The sequence below is a fragment of the Mandrillus leucophaeus genome, unplaced genomic scaffold (genome assembly GCF_000951045.1).
Source record: "Mandrillus leucophaeus isolate KB7577 unplaced genomic scaffold, Mleu.le_1.0 Scaffold384, whole genome shotgun sequence".
In the NCBI taxonomy this organism is placed as follows: domain Eukaryota; kingdom Metazoa; phylum Chordata; class Mammalia; order Primates; family Cercopithecidae; genus Mandrillus; species Mandrillus leucophaeus.
The window spans coordinates 1847612-1869177 of NW_012104076.1; the positions used below are offsets into that span (position 1 = coordinate 1847612).

A 21566-nucleotide genomic window follows, 5' to 3' on the forward strand; every position below is an offset into this window, starting at 1 on the left:
TAAAGTCCCTTATAGTTAGAGAGTGTTTGAGTATTTTGGTTTTGATTTCTTTTTTGTCCCCTGCACCAGCCTCTTCCTTTTTTTTTTTTTTTTTTTTGGTAAAGAAGTACTACTTACAAGGAATTTTCCTTAGGGTGTCTTTATTTTTCAACTCAATCAACTTTTCCCATGATCTTATTTTTCTTTTTGTTAAAGTTAATTCTATAAGAAAATTTATTTTTTAAACTTTTGGTGTGAAATGCCATAGAAATGCTAAATAAATCTACAGTGGACATCCAGTGGTGAAATACAAGTAAAATCCCTTTCTCCTTTAATTTGACCTTATTCAGCTGTGGTTGGCATTTGAGCTCTTCATATGCCTTCCTTAAATGAGGTTGCATTTTCATTTGAAATACAGTCATGTGTCATTTAAGGATGGGGCTATGCTCTAAGAACTGTATCCAGACAATTTTGTTGTACAAACATCATATAATGTACTTACACAGACCTACATAGTATAGCCTTCTACACACATAGGCTGTATGGTAAAGCCTGTTGCTTCTAGGCTACAAACCTGTACAGAATGTTACTATACTGAGTGCTGTAGGCAATTGTAACACAGTGGTAAGAATTTGTGTTATGTGAACATAGAAAAAATACAATAGAAATACGGTATAGAAGATAAAATTCATATACCTGTGTAGGGCACTTACCATGAATGGGACTTGAGGGACTGGAAGTTGCTCTGAGTGCCTCAGTGAATGAATGGTGAGTAAATGTGAAGACGTAGGACATTACTATATACTGCTGTCGACTTTATAAGCACTGTATACTTTTTGACTCCTTTACAACACTGAGCTTAAAGCACAAACACATTGTAAAGCTGTACAAAAGTATTTTCTTTATATTCGTATTCAGTAAGTGTTTTTCTCTTTTTGAAATCCTTTTTTAATGTTTAAAACTTTTTTGGTAAAAACTAAGACATGAGTACACACGTTAGCCTAGCTCTACACAGGGTCAGGATCATCAAGACATTAGTAGGTGATAGGAAATTTTCAGCTTCATTATAACCTTTTTTTTTTTTTTTTTTTGAGATGGAGTCCTGCTCTGTTGCCCAGGCTGGAGTGCAGTGGTGTGATTTCGGCTCACTGCAACCTCCACCTCCCTGGTTCAAGTGATTCTCCTGCCTCAGCCTCTTGAGTAGCTGGGATTACAGGCACACACCATCATGTCTAGCTAATTGCTTTTGTACTTTTTAGTAGAGATGGGGTTTCGCCATGTTGGCCAGGTTGGTCTCAAACTCCTGACCCTAGGTGATCTGCCCACCTTGGTCTCCCAAAGTGCTGGCATGAACCACCACACCCGGCCTCATTATAATCTCATGAGAGTACCGTAGTATACGTGGTCCATTGTTGACCAAAACCTTATGTGGTGCATGACTTTATACATTTCCATCTGGAAACTGAAGTATTCAAATATATGTAAACTATTTGGAATTTTGTAGATGATATTCATTTATGTTATGCCACTTAAAATCTGTGACTGAAGTTGATTTTTGCCATTGTTGAGTAAGTCTTTCATTTCTTTAAATAATTTTCTCTGTAATTAGTTGAATTGGTAATATGCCAAAATGCTTTATTAATACAAATATGCAATTTTATTGTCTTATGACTTGTATTTGCTTTAGTGGTTTGTTTTATTATTAACTACAATGAGGATTCTTTGTAAACTTATAAACCTCCAATGTGGAGGCTTAAGGGACTATGTAAATGTTGTTAGCATTTGTCCTTGCATTAGATAAAAATGGCTAGGGTTTATTTCCTTGCCACTTGGCTAAATAATTTGCAGATAATAATTTCTCATCTAACTTTTAAAACAATTTTTAAGATAAATGTTATTACCCATCATTTGCAGATGAGGAAACAAAGGCACAGAGAGTTTAACTTAGCCCAAGTTGCAGAGCTAGTAATTAGTGAAGCAAGGACCTGAACCCAGAGATGTTTATTGAGAATGACAATACTGTAGTAAGACTTTCTGTCTTAGAAAAATTATTTTCTTTGAATGCACTACAAAAATGACCCAGGCTGTATAGTTTAATTACAGATATTCCAAGGTTAACTATGAAAATACTTGTTGTTTTAGTGGGCCCAATTTTAAATTAATAAATAGTACATTATAACCTAAAGGACTAATTAAAATTTATTCACTTTTTGAGCGTGATTATTTTTAGTTATCATTAATCTGAGACTCAGCAATGGTTTTGTTTCAGAAATATTTAATTTAATTGTCGTCAATCATAGTAATCAACCTTAGAATATTACATTTGTAGTAGAATGAGCATAAATTTAAATGTCTCAGTCTTTGGAGGTAATTATCTAATTATATGTTCATATTTCTAGCATGGTTAAGTGGCAATGTTTAATTCATTTTAGAGGTAATTTTACTCCATGTGGGGATATGTATTCTAAATCATTACACCTTTCTGTTTATAGAAAACATTTAATTAACATGCTCAAGTTTTATTTGGAAGTTTAGTAATATTGCACTGTTATGTCACATCGCTATTTAAGATGTTATTTTGGAAAACACCATTATTTATTAATCTTAACAAATTGCATTTTATTTTAGTATATTCACTATTAAGAGGCTACTCAATGAATATGACTTTATAATGCTTTGATCTTATGGAGTGCTGGCGAGTATTATTTTCTGTGTTTTAGTCCAGAAAATGTATAAAGTAGTATTAACCTTGATAAAATTAGAATGCCTGAAACTGCAAAGGGTAAAGCATATTTGTCAGTTTTATCTTTTGCTAGCAAAAGCCTGGCCAATTGCCAAAATGTGGTTAGGGAGGTATATGCACTTTACAAGGATTATTGTTAAGGGTACCAACAAGGAAAATCATTGTGATAGATGAAACAGGATGCTACTTTATGGTGGTTTTATCTTATTTTAGGGGTAAAGTCAGAGTATCACAGCAAACCAAAATCATCAAGATCATTTCTGTGATGGAAATAGAATTCATCTGTTTTTCTGATCTGTGTCCCGTGACAAGGAACATAGAGTCCTTGTGGAATTTAGAAAATCATTTATCTGTGAAGAATTTTGATTTGGGGTTTCTAAGCTGTGTCATGGCTAAAAGTCTTAAAAATAAGCAACTTTAATTGGAGAGAGGGTTTGACAAAATCTTGGGAATCAGATGTATTATGATGTAACTATTAGCTTAATAAATACTAAGGCCCTGTTTATTCCCTAGAGGGAAACAGGTCATTGAAATATTTCCCCCGCAAAGAGTTGAATAAATTATAGTGATTAAATTTAGTTACATATTTCATGTATTTGTATTTATTTACCATTTGATAAAATGTTATATAACTGAGCAATTTCCTATCTTTGTTTACTAGAGCACATTAAAAATCAGTTTAAATTACTATTATGATATCCTGTATCTAAATTTAAACTAAGATTTTGTGATGAAAGTTGAGCTTATGAAGATTGTATCAATTACATTTTTTTTTTTTTGAGGTGGAGTTTCGCTTTTGTTGACCAGGCTGGAGTACAATGGTGTGATCTCGGCTCACTGCAACCTCTGCCTCCCCTGGTTTAAGCAATTCTCCTGCTCCAGCCTCCCAAGTAGCTGGGATTACAGGTGTGCGCCACCATGCCTGTCTAGTTTTGTGTTTTTAGTAGAGACAGGGTTTCACCATGTTGGTCAGGCTGGTCTCGAACTCCTGACCTCAAGTGTCCACCTGCCTCGGCCTCCCAAAGTGCTGGCATTATAGGCATGAGGCACTGCGCCTGTCAGTTGCATTTTCAATTACATAAAGTTTGTACATATTATATTGAAAGTAATAAAAAATACAAGAAAAAAGTGTTTTCATTACTATTTTGGTGTATGCCTTTCATATTTTTTAGTGTACCTATTTACATATATATACATGCATAGTAGCAATTTATCATATGTGTATTAAAAATAGTATTATGTTTTACAGTATTGTACCCCTCTTTATTTTGTTGTTGTCTTCAATTTTTTAAATTATTAAATTATTTTTCTGTAATGTTCTCATATTTACATACTGACCTAAGTCTCAAATGACTTACTGTGATTTTAATATTTAATTAAACTTCATATCTTCTGCCAATGATCCAATATTAAATGAGCCTAGACACTGATTTTCTGAAGTATCTCCTGATGACTTCATGGTTATATAAATATTAGAGTAAATTGCCAAATGTAGAAAAATGGGTTAAGATACCCTCTCCTATGTTGCAGTGACAAATAACTCTAAACAGTGGCCTTACAACAGCAAGTGATTTCTCACACATTATGCATAGTCATCATGGGTCAGCTGTGTGCTGCTTCATATGTCCATACCCTATGATTGAGGCTAATAGAGCGTTCTTTGTCTGGAACGCTGTTGGTCTTGTTTTATTTTTTTTATTATTTATTTTTATAATTTTTTGAGACAGAGTCTTGCTCTGTTGCCCAGGCTGGAGTGCAGTGGCATGATCTCGGCTCACTGCAAGCTCTGCCTCCTGGGTTCACGCCATACTCCTGCCTCAGCCTCCCCAGTAGCGGAGACTGCAGGTGCCTGCCGCCACTCCCAGCTAGTTTTTTGTATTTTTAGTAGAGACAGAGTTTCACTGTGTTAGCCAGAATGGTCTCGATTTCCTGACCTCGTGATCCGCCCGCCTTGGCCTCCCAAAGTGCTGGGATTACAGGCGTGAGCCACCGCGCCTGGCCGGTCTTGTTTTAAAGGTGTCTACATGGGACATTGCTGTTCTTTTCTCCGATAGGAAGCGACATTTTACTTCCAGTCACATTTCATTGGCCAAAGCAAGTAACTTAACCATTCCTGATTTTGACAGGAGGGGGAGTATACAATTCTCTTTCCAAAAAGGACACCACTAATTTACATCGTCAAATTGGGTATCAGTGGAACAGGAGAATATACTTTCCCCTCTTGGGAGGTGGAACAAATAGTTTGACCAATAATAAAATCTACTGCAGTAACTTATCTTTTTCATCATATAATGTATAAAAATAATCTGCTTTCTAGTTATAGCCACATTGGCCAAATTTGCTGTAACTTTACGTTCTAACATCCGCAGCCCTCTTCCTTAGTTTGGTCAGTAGGGTTGAAAATACTTTATCTCCGGGAGCCATATGTCTGGTTGATGCTTTACTTTCTAGTTCTAGAGGTTTTTTAAGTATAAAAGAAAAAGGTTATTCCCTGTGTTATGCTGTTTGTTGTTTAAGAAAATTTGAATGTTCTAGAATATGTACTCAACGTCTACCACATGCCACAGAGCATTTTCTAGGCTTTAGAAGCCGTATTCCTGACATTTTAAGGCATCACCACGAGATGGCGATCTCGCTCATTTAGAAGGTTAGAACAACTATGTTTTTCCTCAGGTGAATGGGTTGGTTACAGAAGGATCAGAAGTGTAAATTATACTAATTTTATAGCAAGCTCTTTGTAACCAAAATGGTACTATTTACTGAGTATGTATATATTTATGTACATATATACACATACACTTTTATACAGGAAAATTCCATTTGCAGCAAATCTATAAAATGCTATGTTTTGCTATGTTACTTCCCCAGAATATATATTTATTTTTCAACTGTTAATGCCTGAACAAATACAGGGGTTTTCCTAAGCACAATTCCTCAAGAAATTGCCCAGAGACTTGAGTCCATCCCTCTGCCTTGTCCCAACAGTACTTTGAATATGCTTCCATCAGTTGCTGAAAGTGTGGTTGTTTTAGTTGTGAGCCTTCATCTTTGTTTTAACAACTCTGTATTACTCAGCTTCACTCTCTTTTTCTTTAATTAATACAAGTGAAGAGTGGTTAAAAATTATATATTTCACTCAGATATGTTAAAAAATAATTTTCATGATTTATCGCACAAAGGGAAAACCGGTACCAACCCTTTTAGAAATCTCACTCAGTGGTTATTGCCAGTGGTAACTTTGTTCTACCCTCTTTTACTTCCAAACAACATAGCATAATAACTGAAAACATTTTAAAACCATAGACGAAATAGTGTAGTTCTTCTTAGAAAACAATCACTGAGTTCAATTGTTAATCCACTTTTTGATGTTCCTAAAATAATATTCTTTCCATCATGTATTTCTGCTCTGACTTAGGGTTTATGGCTCTCTATCATATAATTCAGATACCTTGTAGGATTTAATAATTAATGGAAATAGAAAATATATGGCTAGAATGTGCATTTATAGAAAGTAAATATTTAATATACACTCTGAGTAATGTAAAAGTAAATTTTGACATAATACTCTATCATATTAAGGAAAACTATTATAAACCAGTTCTTTTAAAATCATTTTTAACTTAGTATATCATTGTATCTTTTACTCATAGGTGAAATCGTATTAAACCTTGGTGAGAGTTCCACTAAAGATTTAAATGAGCTATCACGATATAGCCAGAATGACCTCTTGTATTTCTTTAATTAGACAGTTATAGTTTATATATGTGATTCCCAAACAGATCAGAGAAGGTTGCTTCACAGCCTAGAATCCTTCAGAAGCTTCCTATGGCTTTCTATTACAATAGTTGGCAAATATATTGAGCCAAAGAACCCTTTCTTTAAACAAAATCTTATACAAAAGTTCATAGAAAACATTAAAGCAAATTCCAGTTTAAAGAAGCATGGGAGTTGGGAGTCCACTAATTCAAGCATCCTCTTCAAATTTTGCCCAGGCTGGTCTTGAACTCCTGGCCTCAGGCAGTCTGCCCACCTCAGCCACCCAAAGTGCTGAGATTACAGGCATTCACCACCACGTCCAGCTGGATACCAATTTTTTAAAGATGACATTTTTTTTTTAAATTAGGCACATAACTGTCTTCTTACATAGCAGCTAAGATCTCCCTAACTAGGGAGAGGTAGCTACAGGTGCTGTATTATTGAGCTTGATATCTTGATATACTGTTGTGATAGGGTGGGTTGCTGTTACAAATATTTGAAAGGTGATATTATGCTAGGCAGTCAAATTTTAAGATCTACAGGGAAAGTTAAGTGCTGTTGTTGCTAACTCGTAAAGGAAAGATATTTAAGTCCATTGCTTTTTGAAAGGTTAAACAAAGCAACAGCCCAATGTGTCTTGAATTATATAAAATTCTGTACTACAGTGGAGTGCTATATAATTCATCATTTCTTTACAAATATTTATTTTTTTATTAGTACATTTAATAAGTGATGACAGTGATCCTACTTTCACACAAGGGATCTTGAGTTGTGCATTCTTCAATTTTTGATGTTGAAAGTATATCCTTAAATAATACTGAAGCTCTTATTGGACTTCAATATAAGTAGAAAACAACCATTTAAGTATATTAAAGTAACTTACTGACTTTATGGAGTTTGATAAATAAGAGAAATGTTGGTTTTACATTTCCATGGTGATTTACCAGTTAGTAGATTTTATGGAAAATCTGAAGACATTGTTACTAATACTACTGTAGTACAGAGTTTAGAAGAAGGTTTTAGATTCAGAAGAAGGGCTCACATTTTGGCATAAACCTATTTACTAGTTCCATGAGTTTGGGGAAATAACTTCTCTGATTCTTAGTTTTCTCATGTAAAACAGGAATGGTAATAGTATATACCTCACTGGATTATAAAGAATCAAATAAACTGATGTAATTATAAAATGCATGAGTTATAATGATAATAATGGTACTTAGTTGTTACTCAAGTAATTTTTCCCGCTAGTGATTGTAGGAGAAATAACAGCAGTTATAATGGCCAGCATTTGTTGAATAGTTACAATGTGAGAAGCACTGTCCTACGTGTACAGGAAAATATGTGGAACACTCCCCATAGCAAACATTTGCTGTCCAGAATTTTTTCCCCCGTGGACGTATTTCTAAAATTAAGATAGAAATCAGTAGTAAAATACTTAATGCACAAAAAGTCATCCAATGAATAAATTTTAAGAAAACACTCAAAACTTTGTTTTATTTACATTTAAGTCTAAAATAACCTAAATTTATTTCCCCAATTTTAAATTTGACCTTCAGATTCTCTTAAATAATTGAATTTTATTGAGTTGGCATTTGATTTACTTTTATTAAAAATAGTTAATATGTAACATTCACGTTAAATAATGGCCATTTAAATTTTGTAGTACAGTGAAAATATTAATGTAAGAGTATTTTAATTATTAACAGGCTTATTTACCCTATTATTCAATTATATCACCAAAACAATTCTCGAAGTTGAAAGATTTTTCCAATCGTTTTTTATTTAAATGTTAGAAACCCAACTGTATGAAGCCCTTTATAAATTATTCACATTTTTTCAAATTCTTAGACATTTGTTTTAGGTAATTCTCAAATGATTTTAAAACAGCATTTAAATTCTAAATGATAGTTTTTTACAACTTAAGTCATAGCTTGACTCATTTAAAATATTGCCAGGAAATTCAGCAACTTTTTGGACCTCCACATAGCTGGGGTTGTTAGCTCTGCCAAGTTTTTGAGTATGCTATAGCTGGTATGGTCCAACAGAAGGGCCCATGTGTATTCTGTCCCCTTGTGTTTCTTAGGTATTTGCTAAGAGAATGTAGAGGTCATATAAGAGCTGATTTTGTTATAGCAGCATCGTGATGATTGTCATTTGCAGGTAGTTCTGTGTCTTGAGGTCTGCAGTGCAGCCAAATGCAGTTTGCTTTATACTCTGAGAAAACATTACTGCCACATTACTGTTTACATGCCGTGCGTCACAGTAAATCTAGCTACCACTTGTCTGTTTTGTACTTTTCTGAGTATATTTTCCATTTGAGAGGGTTTTTGTGGTTCTCTTTACTATCCTCCTTTTTTTTTTTGTCATTTAAAATGTGTTTTAACTATTTCTTTCCCACCTTACTTCACTGTTATCTAATATGTTTAGTCTATCACAAAGAGTTTTGTGCTTTATATGTGAGGCTTAGAACAAATAGCATTCAATATATTTTGAATACTTTTGTGAAGTTCCTTTTTATTCCGTATTTTATTATTGATCACTTTCAGTTAGTTTACTGGGAAGAATTAGCTTTTTTATTTTATATTGACACCATTTAGGAAGACATTTTCAAAGGCCTATGTGAGAATAAGGTACAGATAATCATGAGGCATTATACAACACAATCTTATAGGATACTTGGAAATTTTTAAGGTGAGTTTTCATTGCCCATTCGCCACATTTGTTGTTAATCGTCTGTCACATGGCCTATTTATAAAAGTAACGTGTTTTATACTTTTCTTTGTTAAAATTTCCTTTTATCTTTTTCAAGTGTGATAAAATAATTTAAAAAATTATACATATTTGTGTGTATATATGTAAGTAAATGAATGAGGTAGAAATAGTATAGACCCTCATAAGTTATCATATATAGGTGGAGATTTAAAGAACACTCTGTAATGACATTACATGTAGAAGTGTGATTATTATATTAACCATGCCTTTTACATTTGTGTAGTCTTTTACCGTTTATAGGATACCTTAACATCTGTTGTCTTACTAGACATGTGAGTTCTAACTAGGACTGCCATTTATTTAACCCTGAAAGTGGGTAAGTTATTTGAGCTTCAGCTTCAGTTTATTAATATGTCACCTACGTTATGTATAGGTACTACTAGAAAACAATAAAAGATAGTATTCCTAAGGAAGATTACTTTAAATTACATAACTTTGTAGTTAAATTCCTCATATAAAATATAGGATACGAAGATCGAAATTTATTCAAATATAAACTGTACTATATACCAACATCTTTTATTATTGTATTTTTATTGTAAATTATCTAATTTTTTGTGTTTTTTTTCTTTTTTTATTTGAGATGGAGTCCCACTCTGTCGCTCAGGCTGGAGTGCAGTGGCGCAATCTCTGCTCACTGCAAGCTCCGCTACCTCCCAGGTTCACACCATTCTCCTGCCTTAGCCTCCAGAGTAGCTGGGACTACAGGTGCCTGCCACCACACCTGGCTAATTTTTTTTTGTATTTTTAGTAGAGACAGGATTTCACCGTGTTAGCTAGGATGGTCTCGATCTCCTGACCTCGTGATCTGCCTGCCTCAGCCTCCCAAAGTGCTGGGATTACAGGCATGAGCCACCGTGCCCGGCCCTAATTGTTTTATCTTACAGATTTTCGGGCTTTATTATAAAATATATTATTCTTTAGTTTCATTCCTAACTTGCTTACCCAACCCCTTTGTAAATTTCGGTGTTATATCATTTTATGTTTATAGTTTCTGTGACAACCTGTACAGTTTGATCCACCTAGCAATTATGTAATTAATTATTTTAATGTAGTTTTTTAGTTATTGTTAACAGTAGGGCTGAAAATAGCCTTATTTTCTTTTTAAACATTAATTTTACTAAGCTTTTTAACTAAATGTATTGTAATCTAGAGATGTTTATTTAAAGAAACAGTCAGACAGCAATAAGTTTATTTTTCTTTAAATATTCTATTTTTTCCCCCGACTCAGGAAATGTAGCCTAGTTCTTATAACACTTGTGTTGTTGTCTTTCCTTTCATTTTGTATGACTAACTTTTTATACCAAATTGAATAAGCCATTAGCTTTTAGTGTGTAGGAATGTAGATCCGTAGATATTTCCCATTAGACAAAAGAAAATCTATAAAAGCAATATCCCCTGGGGCTTGGTCTTCCTAGCGGCCTAATGGTCTAAAGCACTGCTATACTGTACCCTTATGAGAAAGAACTATGTTGGGTGATTCGCTTGGCATCCAGAAATCTTAGTTGAAGAGATATGCATACTCTTTAAGATAACTTTAATGTTTGTACTATACCACATTTATTAATTAAATATTCCAATTCAGGGAATTCATTTCATAAATTTTTTATTTCAAAAACCATTTCTAAACAGAATGATACACTTTGTATCTCTTATGCAGTTTTCAACTAGAGTTTGCTGAAACAATGAGAGAGACTGTATTTAGATAGCCACATTGTTTTGATAAGGTTTTTTTTTTTTTCTAAAGAATTTTACTTCAAAAAAGACCTCCATTGGTGATAGTTATACAACTCTATGAATACGTGCTGAATTGTACACTTTAAAAGAGTGAATTGTTTAGTATGTGGATTATATCTCAATAAAGCTGTTATATGAAAAAATTTTCATTGCACAAAATGTTTTCATAGGTGTGAAGTAATAGAATTTCAATTTATTTTATAATTAATTAAAAATTATTACCTTAATAAACATTTGAAGCTTTAGAAATATAAAATTATGTTTGACTTAAAATAATTTTTGCTGTTATTCAGTAGTAACACATGCTTATTATAGAAACTTCAGAAACTATGGATAAGAAAAAATACATTTAAAAAATGTGTGGGTCATTTAATTTTCACATCTACCATGTATTCTATTCCTAAGCTTTTCCTATACTTGACTACTTCCTTTGTATCCATACTTTTCTTGCCAGCTTTTATTAATAGTAAATAACTTTTCATGATCATTTCGGGAAACAATAAAATGTTAGTATTTTCTTATAGGAGTAGTTAAGTGAAAGCATTGTTTTTTTTCCTTAACAGAGAAAATGAAGGTAAGCAATGACATCATTATCTAAAAAGAAATGCAATAAAGATATTATATAATAGCTTTTGAAATACAGTCATTTTTGAATACCATTGTAAAAATTCACTTTAAAACATTTTGGATTTAAAATGAAAACTGGAAATCTTTGATAAATAATATTTTGACATTGGTTCTTGTGTAGGTAGAATATTTTTTTCTGCTCTTTAAAAGACTCTTGTTATCATATCTAGCCTTAACTTTCTAACAGCTAAAATTGTTCACAACACTGTTTAAAGATAAATTCATATCAGGCTTTGAATTTTTTTTCTTGGTAAATATTAAGACCTGAGTACAAAATGAGGGCTGTATTGTGGATTAAGTGAAATATCTCAAGGCTGTGCTGTTCTGATAACTGAACCTGAAGTGACCTTTCTCAGACACAATTACAGAGCTGTATGTTTTTCCTTTAATTTCATCAGGGGTTTAATTAGTATACAAATAAAACTTCCCTTATCTTCCTTTCTACCTAATTGGCTTGTCTTCACTTATATATGAAGTATGTGAAAGTGGGCTGTAATTAGGGTGACCGTGTTAACCTTTTTTCCTCAAATGTACTGTTGCTTAAAGGCCTCAAGGCCTAAAAACAGTGCTTTGGATTATTGCTTTGCAATCACTATGGCTGTCCCATAGGTTTTCTCATGAGCAGAAGGGCTTTGGGTGCTGCAGGTTCCCACTGCTTAACAGGATCTTCATTCTTCTCCCCACTAAATGTTTATTGATTATCTCGCTGTTCCAGGCTCAGCCTCCAACAACTTAATATCAGGTGACAGTCAGGAGAGTTCTCCAAGTAATTAGAGTTGAGCATTGGGGGAACAATTAGGAGCAGAGTTATTAAACTTGATTTATCCTATTCTCTCCTGAACAGTTTCTTGGATATCAGAACATCACACTTTCACAATCTACCCTGGTTGAGAAATTAGTGGCTAACCTGCTGCTTATCATTGTTGCCTTGCTGCCTAGAGGCGCACCCTCTTGGTTTCAGTCATTCAGTTGGAAATATTAGAGTCCATAAAGTTTATCATGGGTTTTAATTAGATCAATCTGAACAGGAGAAAAGAAAAGCTGAATTTAAAATTATATGTGATATATGGATATATATTTGTAAATATATATGTGATATGTACATATATATGTACTCAAATGTATTTTTCTTTAAAGCTCAGTGTTAGGATTTTTAAATATTCTGTTTTTGTTATTTAAAAAAGGTTAGGTATTAGGGAAAAGATATATTCTTGAATTGTGGTTTATGTCTTGGTGTTTTATACCCATCCCCATCAATCTTAGGGCCCACTGATGTATTTCATGATGTCATTCTCCTCTTCTCAAATGAGAATTCTATAAGTTATGATCTTTTTTTCCAAAAAACTATATTATCTTTTTGTTTTCATACTCAAGGAAGTGTGAATTATATCACTTTGTTTATACCACTTTTTGTTTCTTTTCTATGCCCTTGAAATAGTGTAAGCTTTAGAAGAGTTTGGTGACTCCTGTCATTTGCCCCTGAGACATGAAAATGAAAGAATGGAAACGAGAAGATTTAGCTATGTAGTAGAAATTCTAATGTTATGAGTTATATGTTCTTTGAAAGGATATGATAGGATGGTTGAACAGTCAAGTGTGGGTTTCAAAGTCATGGATTCCCTCAGATTGGATCAGCAAGCTTCAGTCTGGATAAGGTTAGAGATAATATACTGAATGCTGGATAGTCCCCTCACAAATATGCACCTCTAGTCATGAGAGTTACTGAGCAGAAGAATTTGAATGGATTGGCACAAGTGTATTGTTTTTGTTGGAAGAATTCAAGCTTTATCCATAACTGGTGGTGGACCATTAGTTTGATCTTCATATTTGAAAAATTGTTTTTTTTTGTTGCTTGAAAGATGTCAGAAATGCTGACTTTAAAAGGAACTCAAAAGGATTTTACTTTTTTAAATAAAGAAAGTTCATGATGCTTTAGTGCATTTATCTTAGCATTGGCACAAAATTAGTAGGTTTAGTGTGGTTTTAAAAATTTATTCTTTGCCATGTTTTTAAAGTTAGTTTGAATCAGTGACTATTTCTGTGGTGCAACGTGTGTGAAGATCTGTTAATAGTGAAGATTTAAAACAAAATACAATGTCTCATAAGTGGTCATAATTTGTTTAATTTTTTGATTTATATTTGTTTGACAGTAACTTGACTATTTGAAAAGTGAATTTTAAAACTTTTAATGTTTTAAAATACCTGGTTTGACTGATGATGGCTTTCAATTCACCAGCAGTTAGAGGGAATTGATTGGTTTAGCATGTACACAGCTTAAGTTTTTATACTATTCATTTTTTTAATACTACCCATTGTGAATGCACTGAAAGAATACTGTTAGAAGAGTTTTACACATGAAATTATAACATTTTTGTTTATTCTTTACTAGGTTTTTGAAGCACAGTGTGAGTGTTAATGTGTGGCTAAACTGAGCTAGAAGAAAAAACTATGTGTATGCAGTCAATTATTTAGCTCACCATCCAACAAATTTAATCAAAAACTGTTTGATAAGCTTACTCTAGAAATTTTTTAGGCAAAGGAGTAAGAAGATTTTTAGTGTTAAGTGATCCTCTGATCCCTGTACTATTTTGCATCCTAGAATTTTAAGTGAGGTCTAGAAAATACTTCTTTCAATTGTGAGCTTCTGATTCTAAGCCTGCAATATAAAGTTGCGCAATTGCATCTTGAAATTTTTGCGCTAAGTAAATATTTCAAATTAAAGTAGATAGCAAATATAAATCAACAGATTTTGTACTTCTGTGACTAAGAAAATATTTATAGAACACAAATAATTCTGAATGCAAGTATTATTTATAACTTTATTAGTTAAAACATGTTGATCCTATTTGTGTTGCGATCCTTGATGTAAGAGTTATTTACTGGGAAGCAAGTGAATTTTATTTTGGAGTCCAATTTGTTTGTTTGCTGAAATGTCTGTAGCCACCTAACTATGTATTTATAAAGACAGTGGTGGTACTGTTTCATCTTGGGTTTACCATTTTCTTATAGATATCCTGGTCTATCATTTTCTCAATCACATGCATAGTTTGGGCATATGATAGTTCTTAACTCTAGTTCTATTTAGAATAAAATTGACTCTAAATTTCATGTGCTTTCCACCCTGAAAACTTTATTTTTTCATCATTAAAAGAAAGTACAACTTGAGATTTTTATAATCAGATTATTTTTAGTAAGAATACAATTTATTTGCCTTGCAGTATTTTAAAAAATAAAACGGAACTGTATTTTGTAACCAAACATTTTCCAAAATCTTATCAGTTCTATCATTTCTAATTAGTAAGTATATAAAATTTTTGCAGAAAATTTGTTAAACTTTGATGTGTAATGACCCAAGTCTACTTCTCAGTCAGTCTGTATTCTTCTTTGTTTAATAGCCTATGGCATAAATTGAAGTTAATTATCAGGGCTGACAAGTAACTCTGTTTTCTGTCTGCTTGCAGAGTCTCTCCGAGGCAAAGATGGAGCTGAGAAGAAAAGATCAATCTCTGCGTCAGCTCAATAGACATCTTACCCAGCTGGAGCAGGACAAGCGTCGACTAGAGGAGAACATCCATGATGCAGAGAGTGCCCTCCGCATGGCAGCCAAGTGAGCATTTGGACCTTGGGGAGATCACTTAAAACAGACAAAAGATCAATTCTTACTTTCATGCTCCGGGTTTTAGCCCTGGATAATACAGTGTTAGAAAACAAAAGTACAGCTGTCTTTCTTTGAAATTCTCTGATATATCCTCAAAAAAGAAAAACTCTTAACATACTAAATGTATATTTTATTGAGAAACCTCAGAAAAGTATAAGCTTCTATAAAACCTCTAATTATGCTTATTTTGGGCTCCGTTGTAGTGTTACGTGTTAGAAACTATGTTTTATTAATGTGAAATGTAAGACTCTATTTATAAGTTTTTCATAGTATCTTCTGTTATACATTCCTATTCTCTTCTGCCTCACTGTCTCTGAAAGTTTGCTCTGCATGTATTATTATATACTAATATTGCAAGTAATATTTCCATAAAGAAATGTTAGCATACAATCAGCATATGTATCATAGCATTTAAAAAATACAATAAAACATTGATCATGAAAACTCATTTAATTTTTATAGCTGTATATTCTAATATTTTAAGTAGAAAAACATACAGTTTTCAGAGTAGACCACTATGTAAATGTGATGAAAATGTCTTTCCTTTTTTTTTGAAACCAGGTAATCAAGTTGACATACGTTACGAAGTTCACATTGAACAGTTCTCTTGGGCATTTTTATTTGTTCCTCATATCAAATTTCATGGAATACTTTAAGACAGTTCTTTGTGCAACAGCGTGGCTTAAAGAATATCTATTTTCAAGGAATAAAGAAACATCTAATTTTGATAAACTCAGTGTTTTCTAACTTTAGAATTCTGAATTTCTTTACTTGCAAAAATATATGTTTATTAAATATTTTTTGAGAGAAACTCTTAAGCATAAAATATCATCAAATATGAATGTAGTCTGTAAACTACAGAATGTGTATAAATCACTGAACGAGGAATCCGCAATCTTCAGATATTCATAAGCTTTGCCACTGGGTTTGTGACATTGCTCAAACATAATGAAAACATGAATTGACACAAGGCCAAAATATTGGCATATTTGAATAACCACTGAGAGGTTTTTGGGAAATTGTAAAGCAATATAATGATGCACCACCATATAAGGTGTATATTTTTGTCATCTTTTAAAATATAAGTTTGACTGAATCGGTTTTTTTTTTATTGTTCACTCCCAGTTTCATCTTGTCAAATGAGAGGCTTAGCCCAGGTAATTTCCAGTAAGTCTTATAGCACTGAGAAAATTCTGAGATGAATGAAAATAGGCTAATGAAACCTCCAGATTCAAATTGTATTTTCAAAACAGGGCTGCTAATTCAGTATTTTGACATGTCTATGATCTGTGACCATGGGCACATGTTTTTATAAAACTAAAGAAAGCTAATTTGAAATCTGGAGAACTAATACATTATTTACAGTTTTCAATTTCAATTTACAATTAGATTTTTATCTTCAGTATTTTCATTCAAACTTTTTATTTCATTATGAAGGCTAAATTCAATATACTAGGCTGATAGGAGAAACTAGTAACTTTGCATATTCCTAGACAAGTCACGGAGGAGTTTTCTGTGTAATTATTATAGCATAAAAAGACTGTGTAGAAAGGAAAATACTATTTTGCATAGTATGGTCATTTATTATATATCCCCATCACTAAGATTTTTTAAAGTCTTTTTCATTAGAAATAGAAGAATGAAGTTTTACCATTTACAGCACATTTTAAATGATCAATAATGTAATTGTAATTTTTTTTTCTTTGTTTTTCACTTTTTTACCTTTTTACTCTCCCCTACCCCGATTTAGGACAGGCAACAAAATTTAAGATATGCGTTAAATGTGGAAATATATCAGTGAATATGGTTAGTTTTTGTACGTTTAAAAGGAGGACAATGAATTAAAAATCAAAATTTAAAAGGTAAAATAAATTAAAAAAATAAAAGGAGAACAATGATATCAGACCCTTATTTTTTAATACTAGTGACTTATACTAAAATGTGTAACAGTTGTAGTAAGGTTTGAGTTTTACTAACACTTAATCTTTCTTTTATTTTTTCTAGAGACAAAGAATGTGTTGCAAATCACATGAGAGCAATAGAAAATACGCTTCACAAGGTACTGTAATTTTTCTTTAATATTGTTCAATTTGTATCATGACACCTAGTCATTATTTTTATTAGCCACAAAGTTCTTTAATTCATTTTGTAACTTAAAAAAATAAATTAACAAAAAGATGCTATGCAGATGACTGGAAATTTCCATTACATAGTGCTATATTGCGTGCTTTTTTCAGAATTCACTTTATATATTTAATAAGACTATGAAAATAGTGGTTTCCCCAAACTGGTGTAATTGTACTTGGAATTATTTGCGGTCTTTGCTGAACAAAGCAGAGGTCATTAAGATTCTTATATGTCTCATAATGATAAAATGTTTGACCACACTGTCTAACCTCTTACCACTCTTAAACCAACAGTCCTATATATATATATGTATGGAGAGAAACATGTATTTTATTTAGTAATACTCATATATGTAAACTAGGTAGTAATGTTATTCAAATTGAAATTTTCTTTCTTACTTGTAAGAATATATTCTTAAAGTAGAAATTTAATTATTTAATATATTCTATTGCTTTCAAATTTGATTACTCCTGTATGATAAACTCTGGGTGTTAATTTGCAGTGATGAACAGCATAATAAAAGTATTATGATATTTGTAAAAACATAATATATTTACTGACCATGTGTTTTGTTAGCACTCCACTCTGCACTGAAAGATATGTTCATTATTTCATCATTCAAAAGCAGAGAAACATTATTTATGTGTTTCTGCTACTGTCTGATAGGCAAATTATTGGAAATGCAAACATTAAGTACTTTAAAGATACATGGAGTTTATGAATGAATCATATTTAGAATAACCTTGTAAATCAGTTTTTTATATAATATCATTTTATAAGTCACTTAAAATACCCTAAAACTAACTTTTTGAAGGGCATATTAAATAAAAATTAGCAAACTAATAGTTAATACATTTTAACATTTTAAAAACAACGGGCCCCTGTATTCTTTTATATTTTGAAAGTGACCAGCATTATTTCATGTCAACAAAAGTATTTTGGAAAAGAAAAATTATCTGAGTGCTATTTCCTAAGCTTCTTTGAAACTATGATTTCTCCCCCTTCCCATTTAAAAAAGTTTAGCTAGTCAGTATAGTTTAAATATAGTCACATTAAATTTATATGTGCCACAAATCTGTAATTTAGATTTGCAGTGAAAGAGACATCTTTGGTATTTTTTTTGAACTTGGTAGATAGAAAAGCCAATTACGTCATATACATGGCACACCCTTTTATATAGTTAATGTTGACTTTGAAATCCAGTTGGTTTTTTCATCATCCCAGTTGGAGGAAAAAAAAGTTAGACAGCAGCTAACTTGGGGAATGAACTTTGACATCAGGGAAAAACCATCACCAACATGAAATGTAAATGTTGTACCTTCTTCTTTTCTTATGAAAATGGCAAAATATATCATTTAAATATGATAAAGACTGATTGCAACAGTATGATTAGAATCATACAGTTCTTCAGTTGTAGTTCATCTTTTGATTTTTGTGTCATACGGAAAGAAAGCGGTCTGTAAAGCTGGTCTATAGCCATTGTAGATTTACTTTTGCTTTATGGCTTTTTCTCTCTTCAGATTTAGTAGTTAATTATTTTGATTTATGTCTTTAGAAAATTCTATTATTATAGTGGTTTTAAAATTATCAATTACTTTTCAAGCTTGAAGTGAAAACTTAGGAAAGATAATTGGAGATAATTCTCTTTTCTGTGAGGTATGAGTGAGAATGAATGAGTGATAAGGAGGTGGCCCAGAGAGTCCTCTGAAGGTCTCAGGAAGATGCACGCCCACCTGTCTTCATGCCAGAGTTCAATAGGTTTATTTTTCTGGCTGCCTTGGACTTTCCATTGGCATTTTGCTGTCTTTGATGAAACAAAGAGTAGTGTGGAAGGAGGGTCCAGGCTCTTTCACAGGATGGTAAAAATCAATATGGATACATCCAAACTCTTTAGCAAAGTTTACTGTGCATAGTAAAATAGTATGACTATTTATATTTCTTACTGTTTTAAACATATGTGTTTCAAGGTTGGTACCATTCATTCTAGAATAAAACTAAGTCTTACCCACTGAGTTGAATTTTAATAGTAACTTCTGACACTAATCAAATAGAAGAAAGAACTTGTTTTCCTGCAGACATCATTTCTTTTCTTGGATGTTAAGGAACTTACCTGAACATATTTGTTTTTAGGAAAAACAATTACATTTGGTTTATACTTGTTAGCTTTTAAGCAACACATTTCATTCAACTTTTCAAATATTACAACTGTATTACACAGAACAGTTGGTTAGATATTATTTTCAAAATTCCCTTTGGGACTGGTAACTATTTAATAAGGAAGGTCAGTCATTTCAGTTAAAAAACATAGTTTTTTTTTCAAAGAAATGTAAGTTTTATATTAATTTCAATTAGATATATATTTTTATGCCCATTTTTAATGTAGGTCAGAACTTAATTTTATAATACACTGTTTTGGGTGGGCCAATTTCAAGGTATTGGAGATAAGAAACATAAGAACAAGAAGAAACAAAATCATCATAACTTTTCATGAGTTGCATTTTTAAAAACACACCCTTCTCTCTTGAGTTGAAATTTTGGCTGCTTTTTATTTTTTTGGAAAATCCAAAACTGTTGAACTTGTTTTGAAAAAACTCTCCAGCTTAACCATTTTAAAGTGCGCAGTTCAGTGGCTTTCAGTATGTGCACCCATCACAGCTAATTCTGGAACATTTACATCGCTCCAAAAGAAACCCAGTACCCAAGAAGCAATTATTTCTTATATCCCTTTCCCCTACATCCTGGCAAACACTGACCTGCCTTCTGTCTCTATGGATTTTCCTGTTCTGGACATTTCATGTCAATGGAATAATACAATATGTGGTTTTAGATGTCTGGCTTCTTTCATTTAGTATAATTTATTCAAAGGTCATTCATGTTGTGGCATTTATTGATACATCATTCCCTTTTATGGCTGAATAATATGCCATTGTATAGTTGTACCACATTTTGTTTAGGCATTCATCAGCTGATGGACACTGGATTGTTTCCTCTTCTTGGTTATTATGAATAGTGAATGCTGTTGTGAAATTTTGTGTAAAAATTTTTGTTTGAAGGTCTGTTTTCACTTCTCTTAGGTATGTAGCTAGCAGTGGAACTGCTGAATCATATAACAATACTTTGATAACTTTTTGAGGAACCACAAAACTGTTTTCCACAGTGACTGCACCATTTTAAATCTGCACCATTATGGATAAGCATTCTAATTTTTCCACATCCTTGCTCACACTTGTTAGTTTCAATTTTTGTTAATGGCCATCCTAGTGGCTATTATATAGTATCTCACTGTGGTTTTTGATTTGCATTTTCCTAATGACTAACAATGTTGAACATGTTTTCATGTGATTATTGATTATTTGTCTTCTTTGGAGAAATGTCTCCTCACATCCTTTGCCCATTTTTAAATCGGGTTGATTGTCTTTTTGTTGTTGAGTTTTAAGAGTTCTTTGCATATTCTGGATACTAGAATCTTGTTATATATATGATTTGAAAACATTTTCTCCCATCATGTAGGTTGTCTTTTTACCTTATATTTAGATAGTGTCCTTTGGTGAACAGAAGTTTTACAATTTGATGAAATCTAATTTTTTTTTTCTTGCTGCTGCTTGTGTGTTTGGCATATCTAAGAATCCATGTCCAAATGCAAAGTCATGAAGCTTTCCCCTGTGTTTTATTCTAAGAATTGTATAGTTTTAGCTCTTACATTTAGGTCTTTAGTCCATATAAAATTGATTTTACATATTCTATCATGTAAAGGCCCAACTTCATTCTTTTATATGGCAGTCCCATTATTCCAGCACTATTTGTTGAAAAGACTGTTCTTTTCCCATTGAATGATCATGTTGAATCATTCATATTCCTCTTGAAAATCAGTTGACTATAGATGTATAGGTTTATTTCTGGACTCTCAATTCTATTCCATTGAATTGTATGTCTCTCTTCATATCAGTACCATGAGTTTTGATGACTGTGTTTTCTTTTTTTTTATTTTTTATTTTTTTTTCCTTTTTTTTTTATTTTTTTTATTATTATACTTTAAGTTCTAGGGTACATGTGCATAACGTGCAGGTTTGTTACATATGTATACTTGTGTCATGTTGCTGTACTGCACCCATCAACTCGTCATTTACATCAGGTATAACTCCCAATGCAATCCCTCCCCCTCCCCCC

At 32.3% G+C, this 21566-nt stretch overlaps 1 protein-coding gene across 2 annotated transcripts in view; it reads left to right on the forward strand.

Annotated features, from left to right (window-relative positions):
• Positions 1 to 21566, forward strand: part of CCDC171 (coiled-coil domain containing 171) — a 425369-nt gene that overhangs the window by 275648 nt on the left and 128155 nt on the right. For both annotated transcript variants that reach the window (XM_011990859.1, XM_011990858.1), the window contains 2 exons: positions 15076 to 15221; positions 17277 to 17331. In XM_011990859.1, coding sequence (XP_011846249.1) covers positions 15076 to 15221; positions 17277 to 17331 — 201 coding nt within the window. The remainder of the gene's footprint in view (positions 1 to 15075; positions 15222 to 17276; positions 17332 to 21566) is intronic.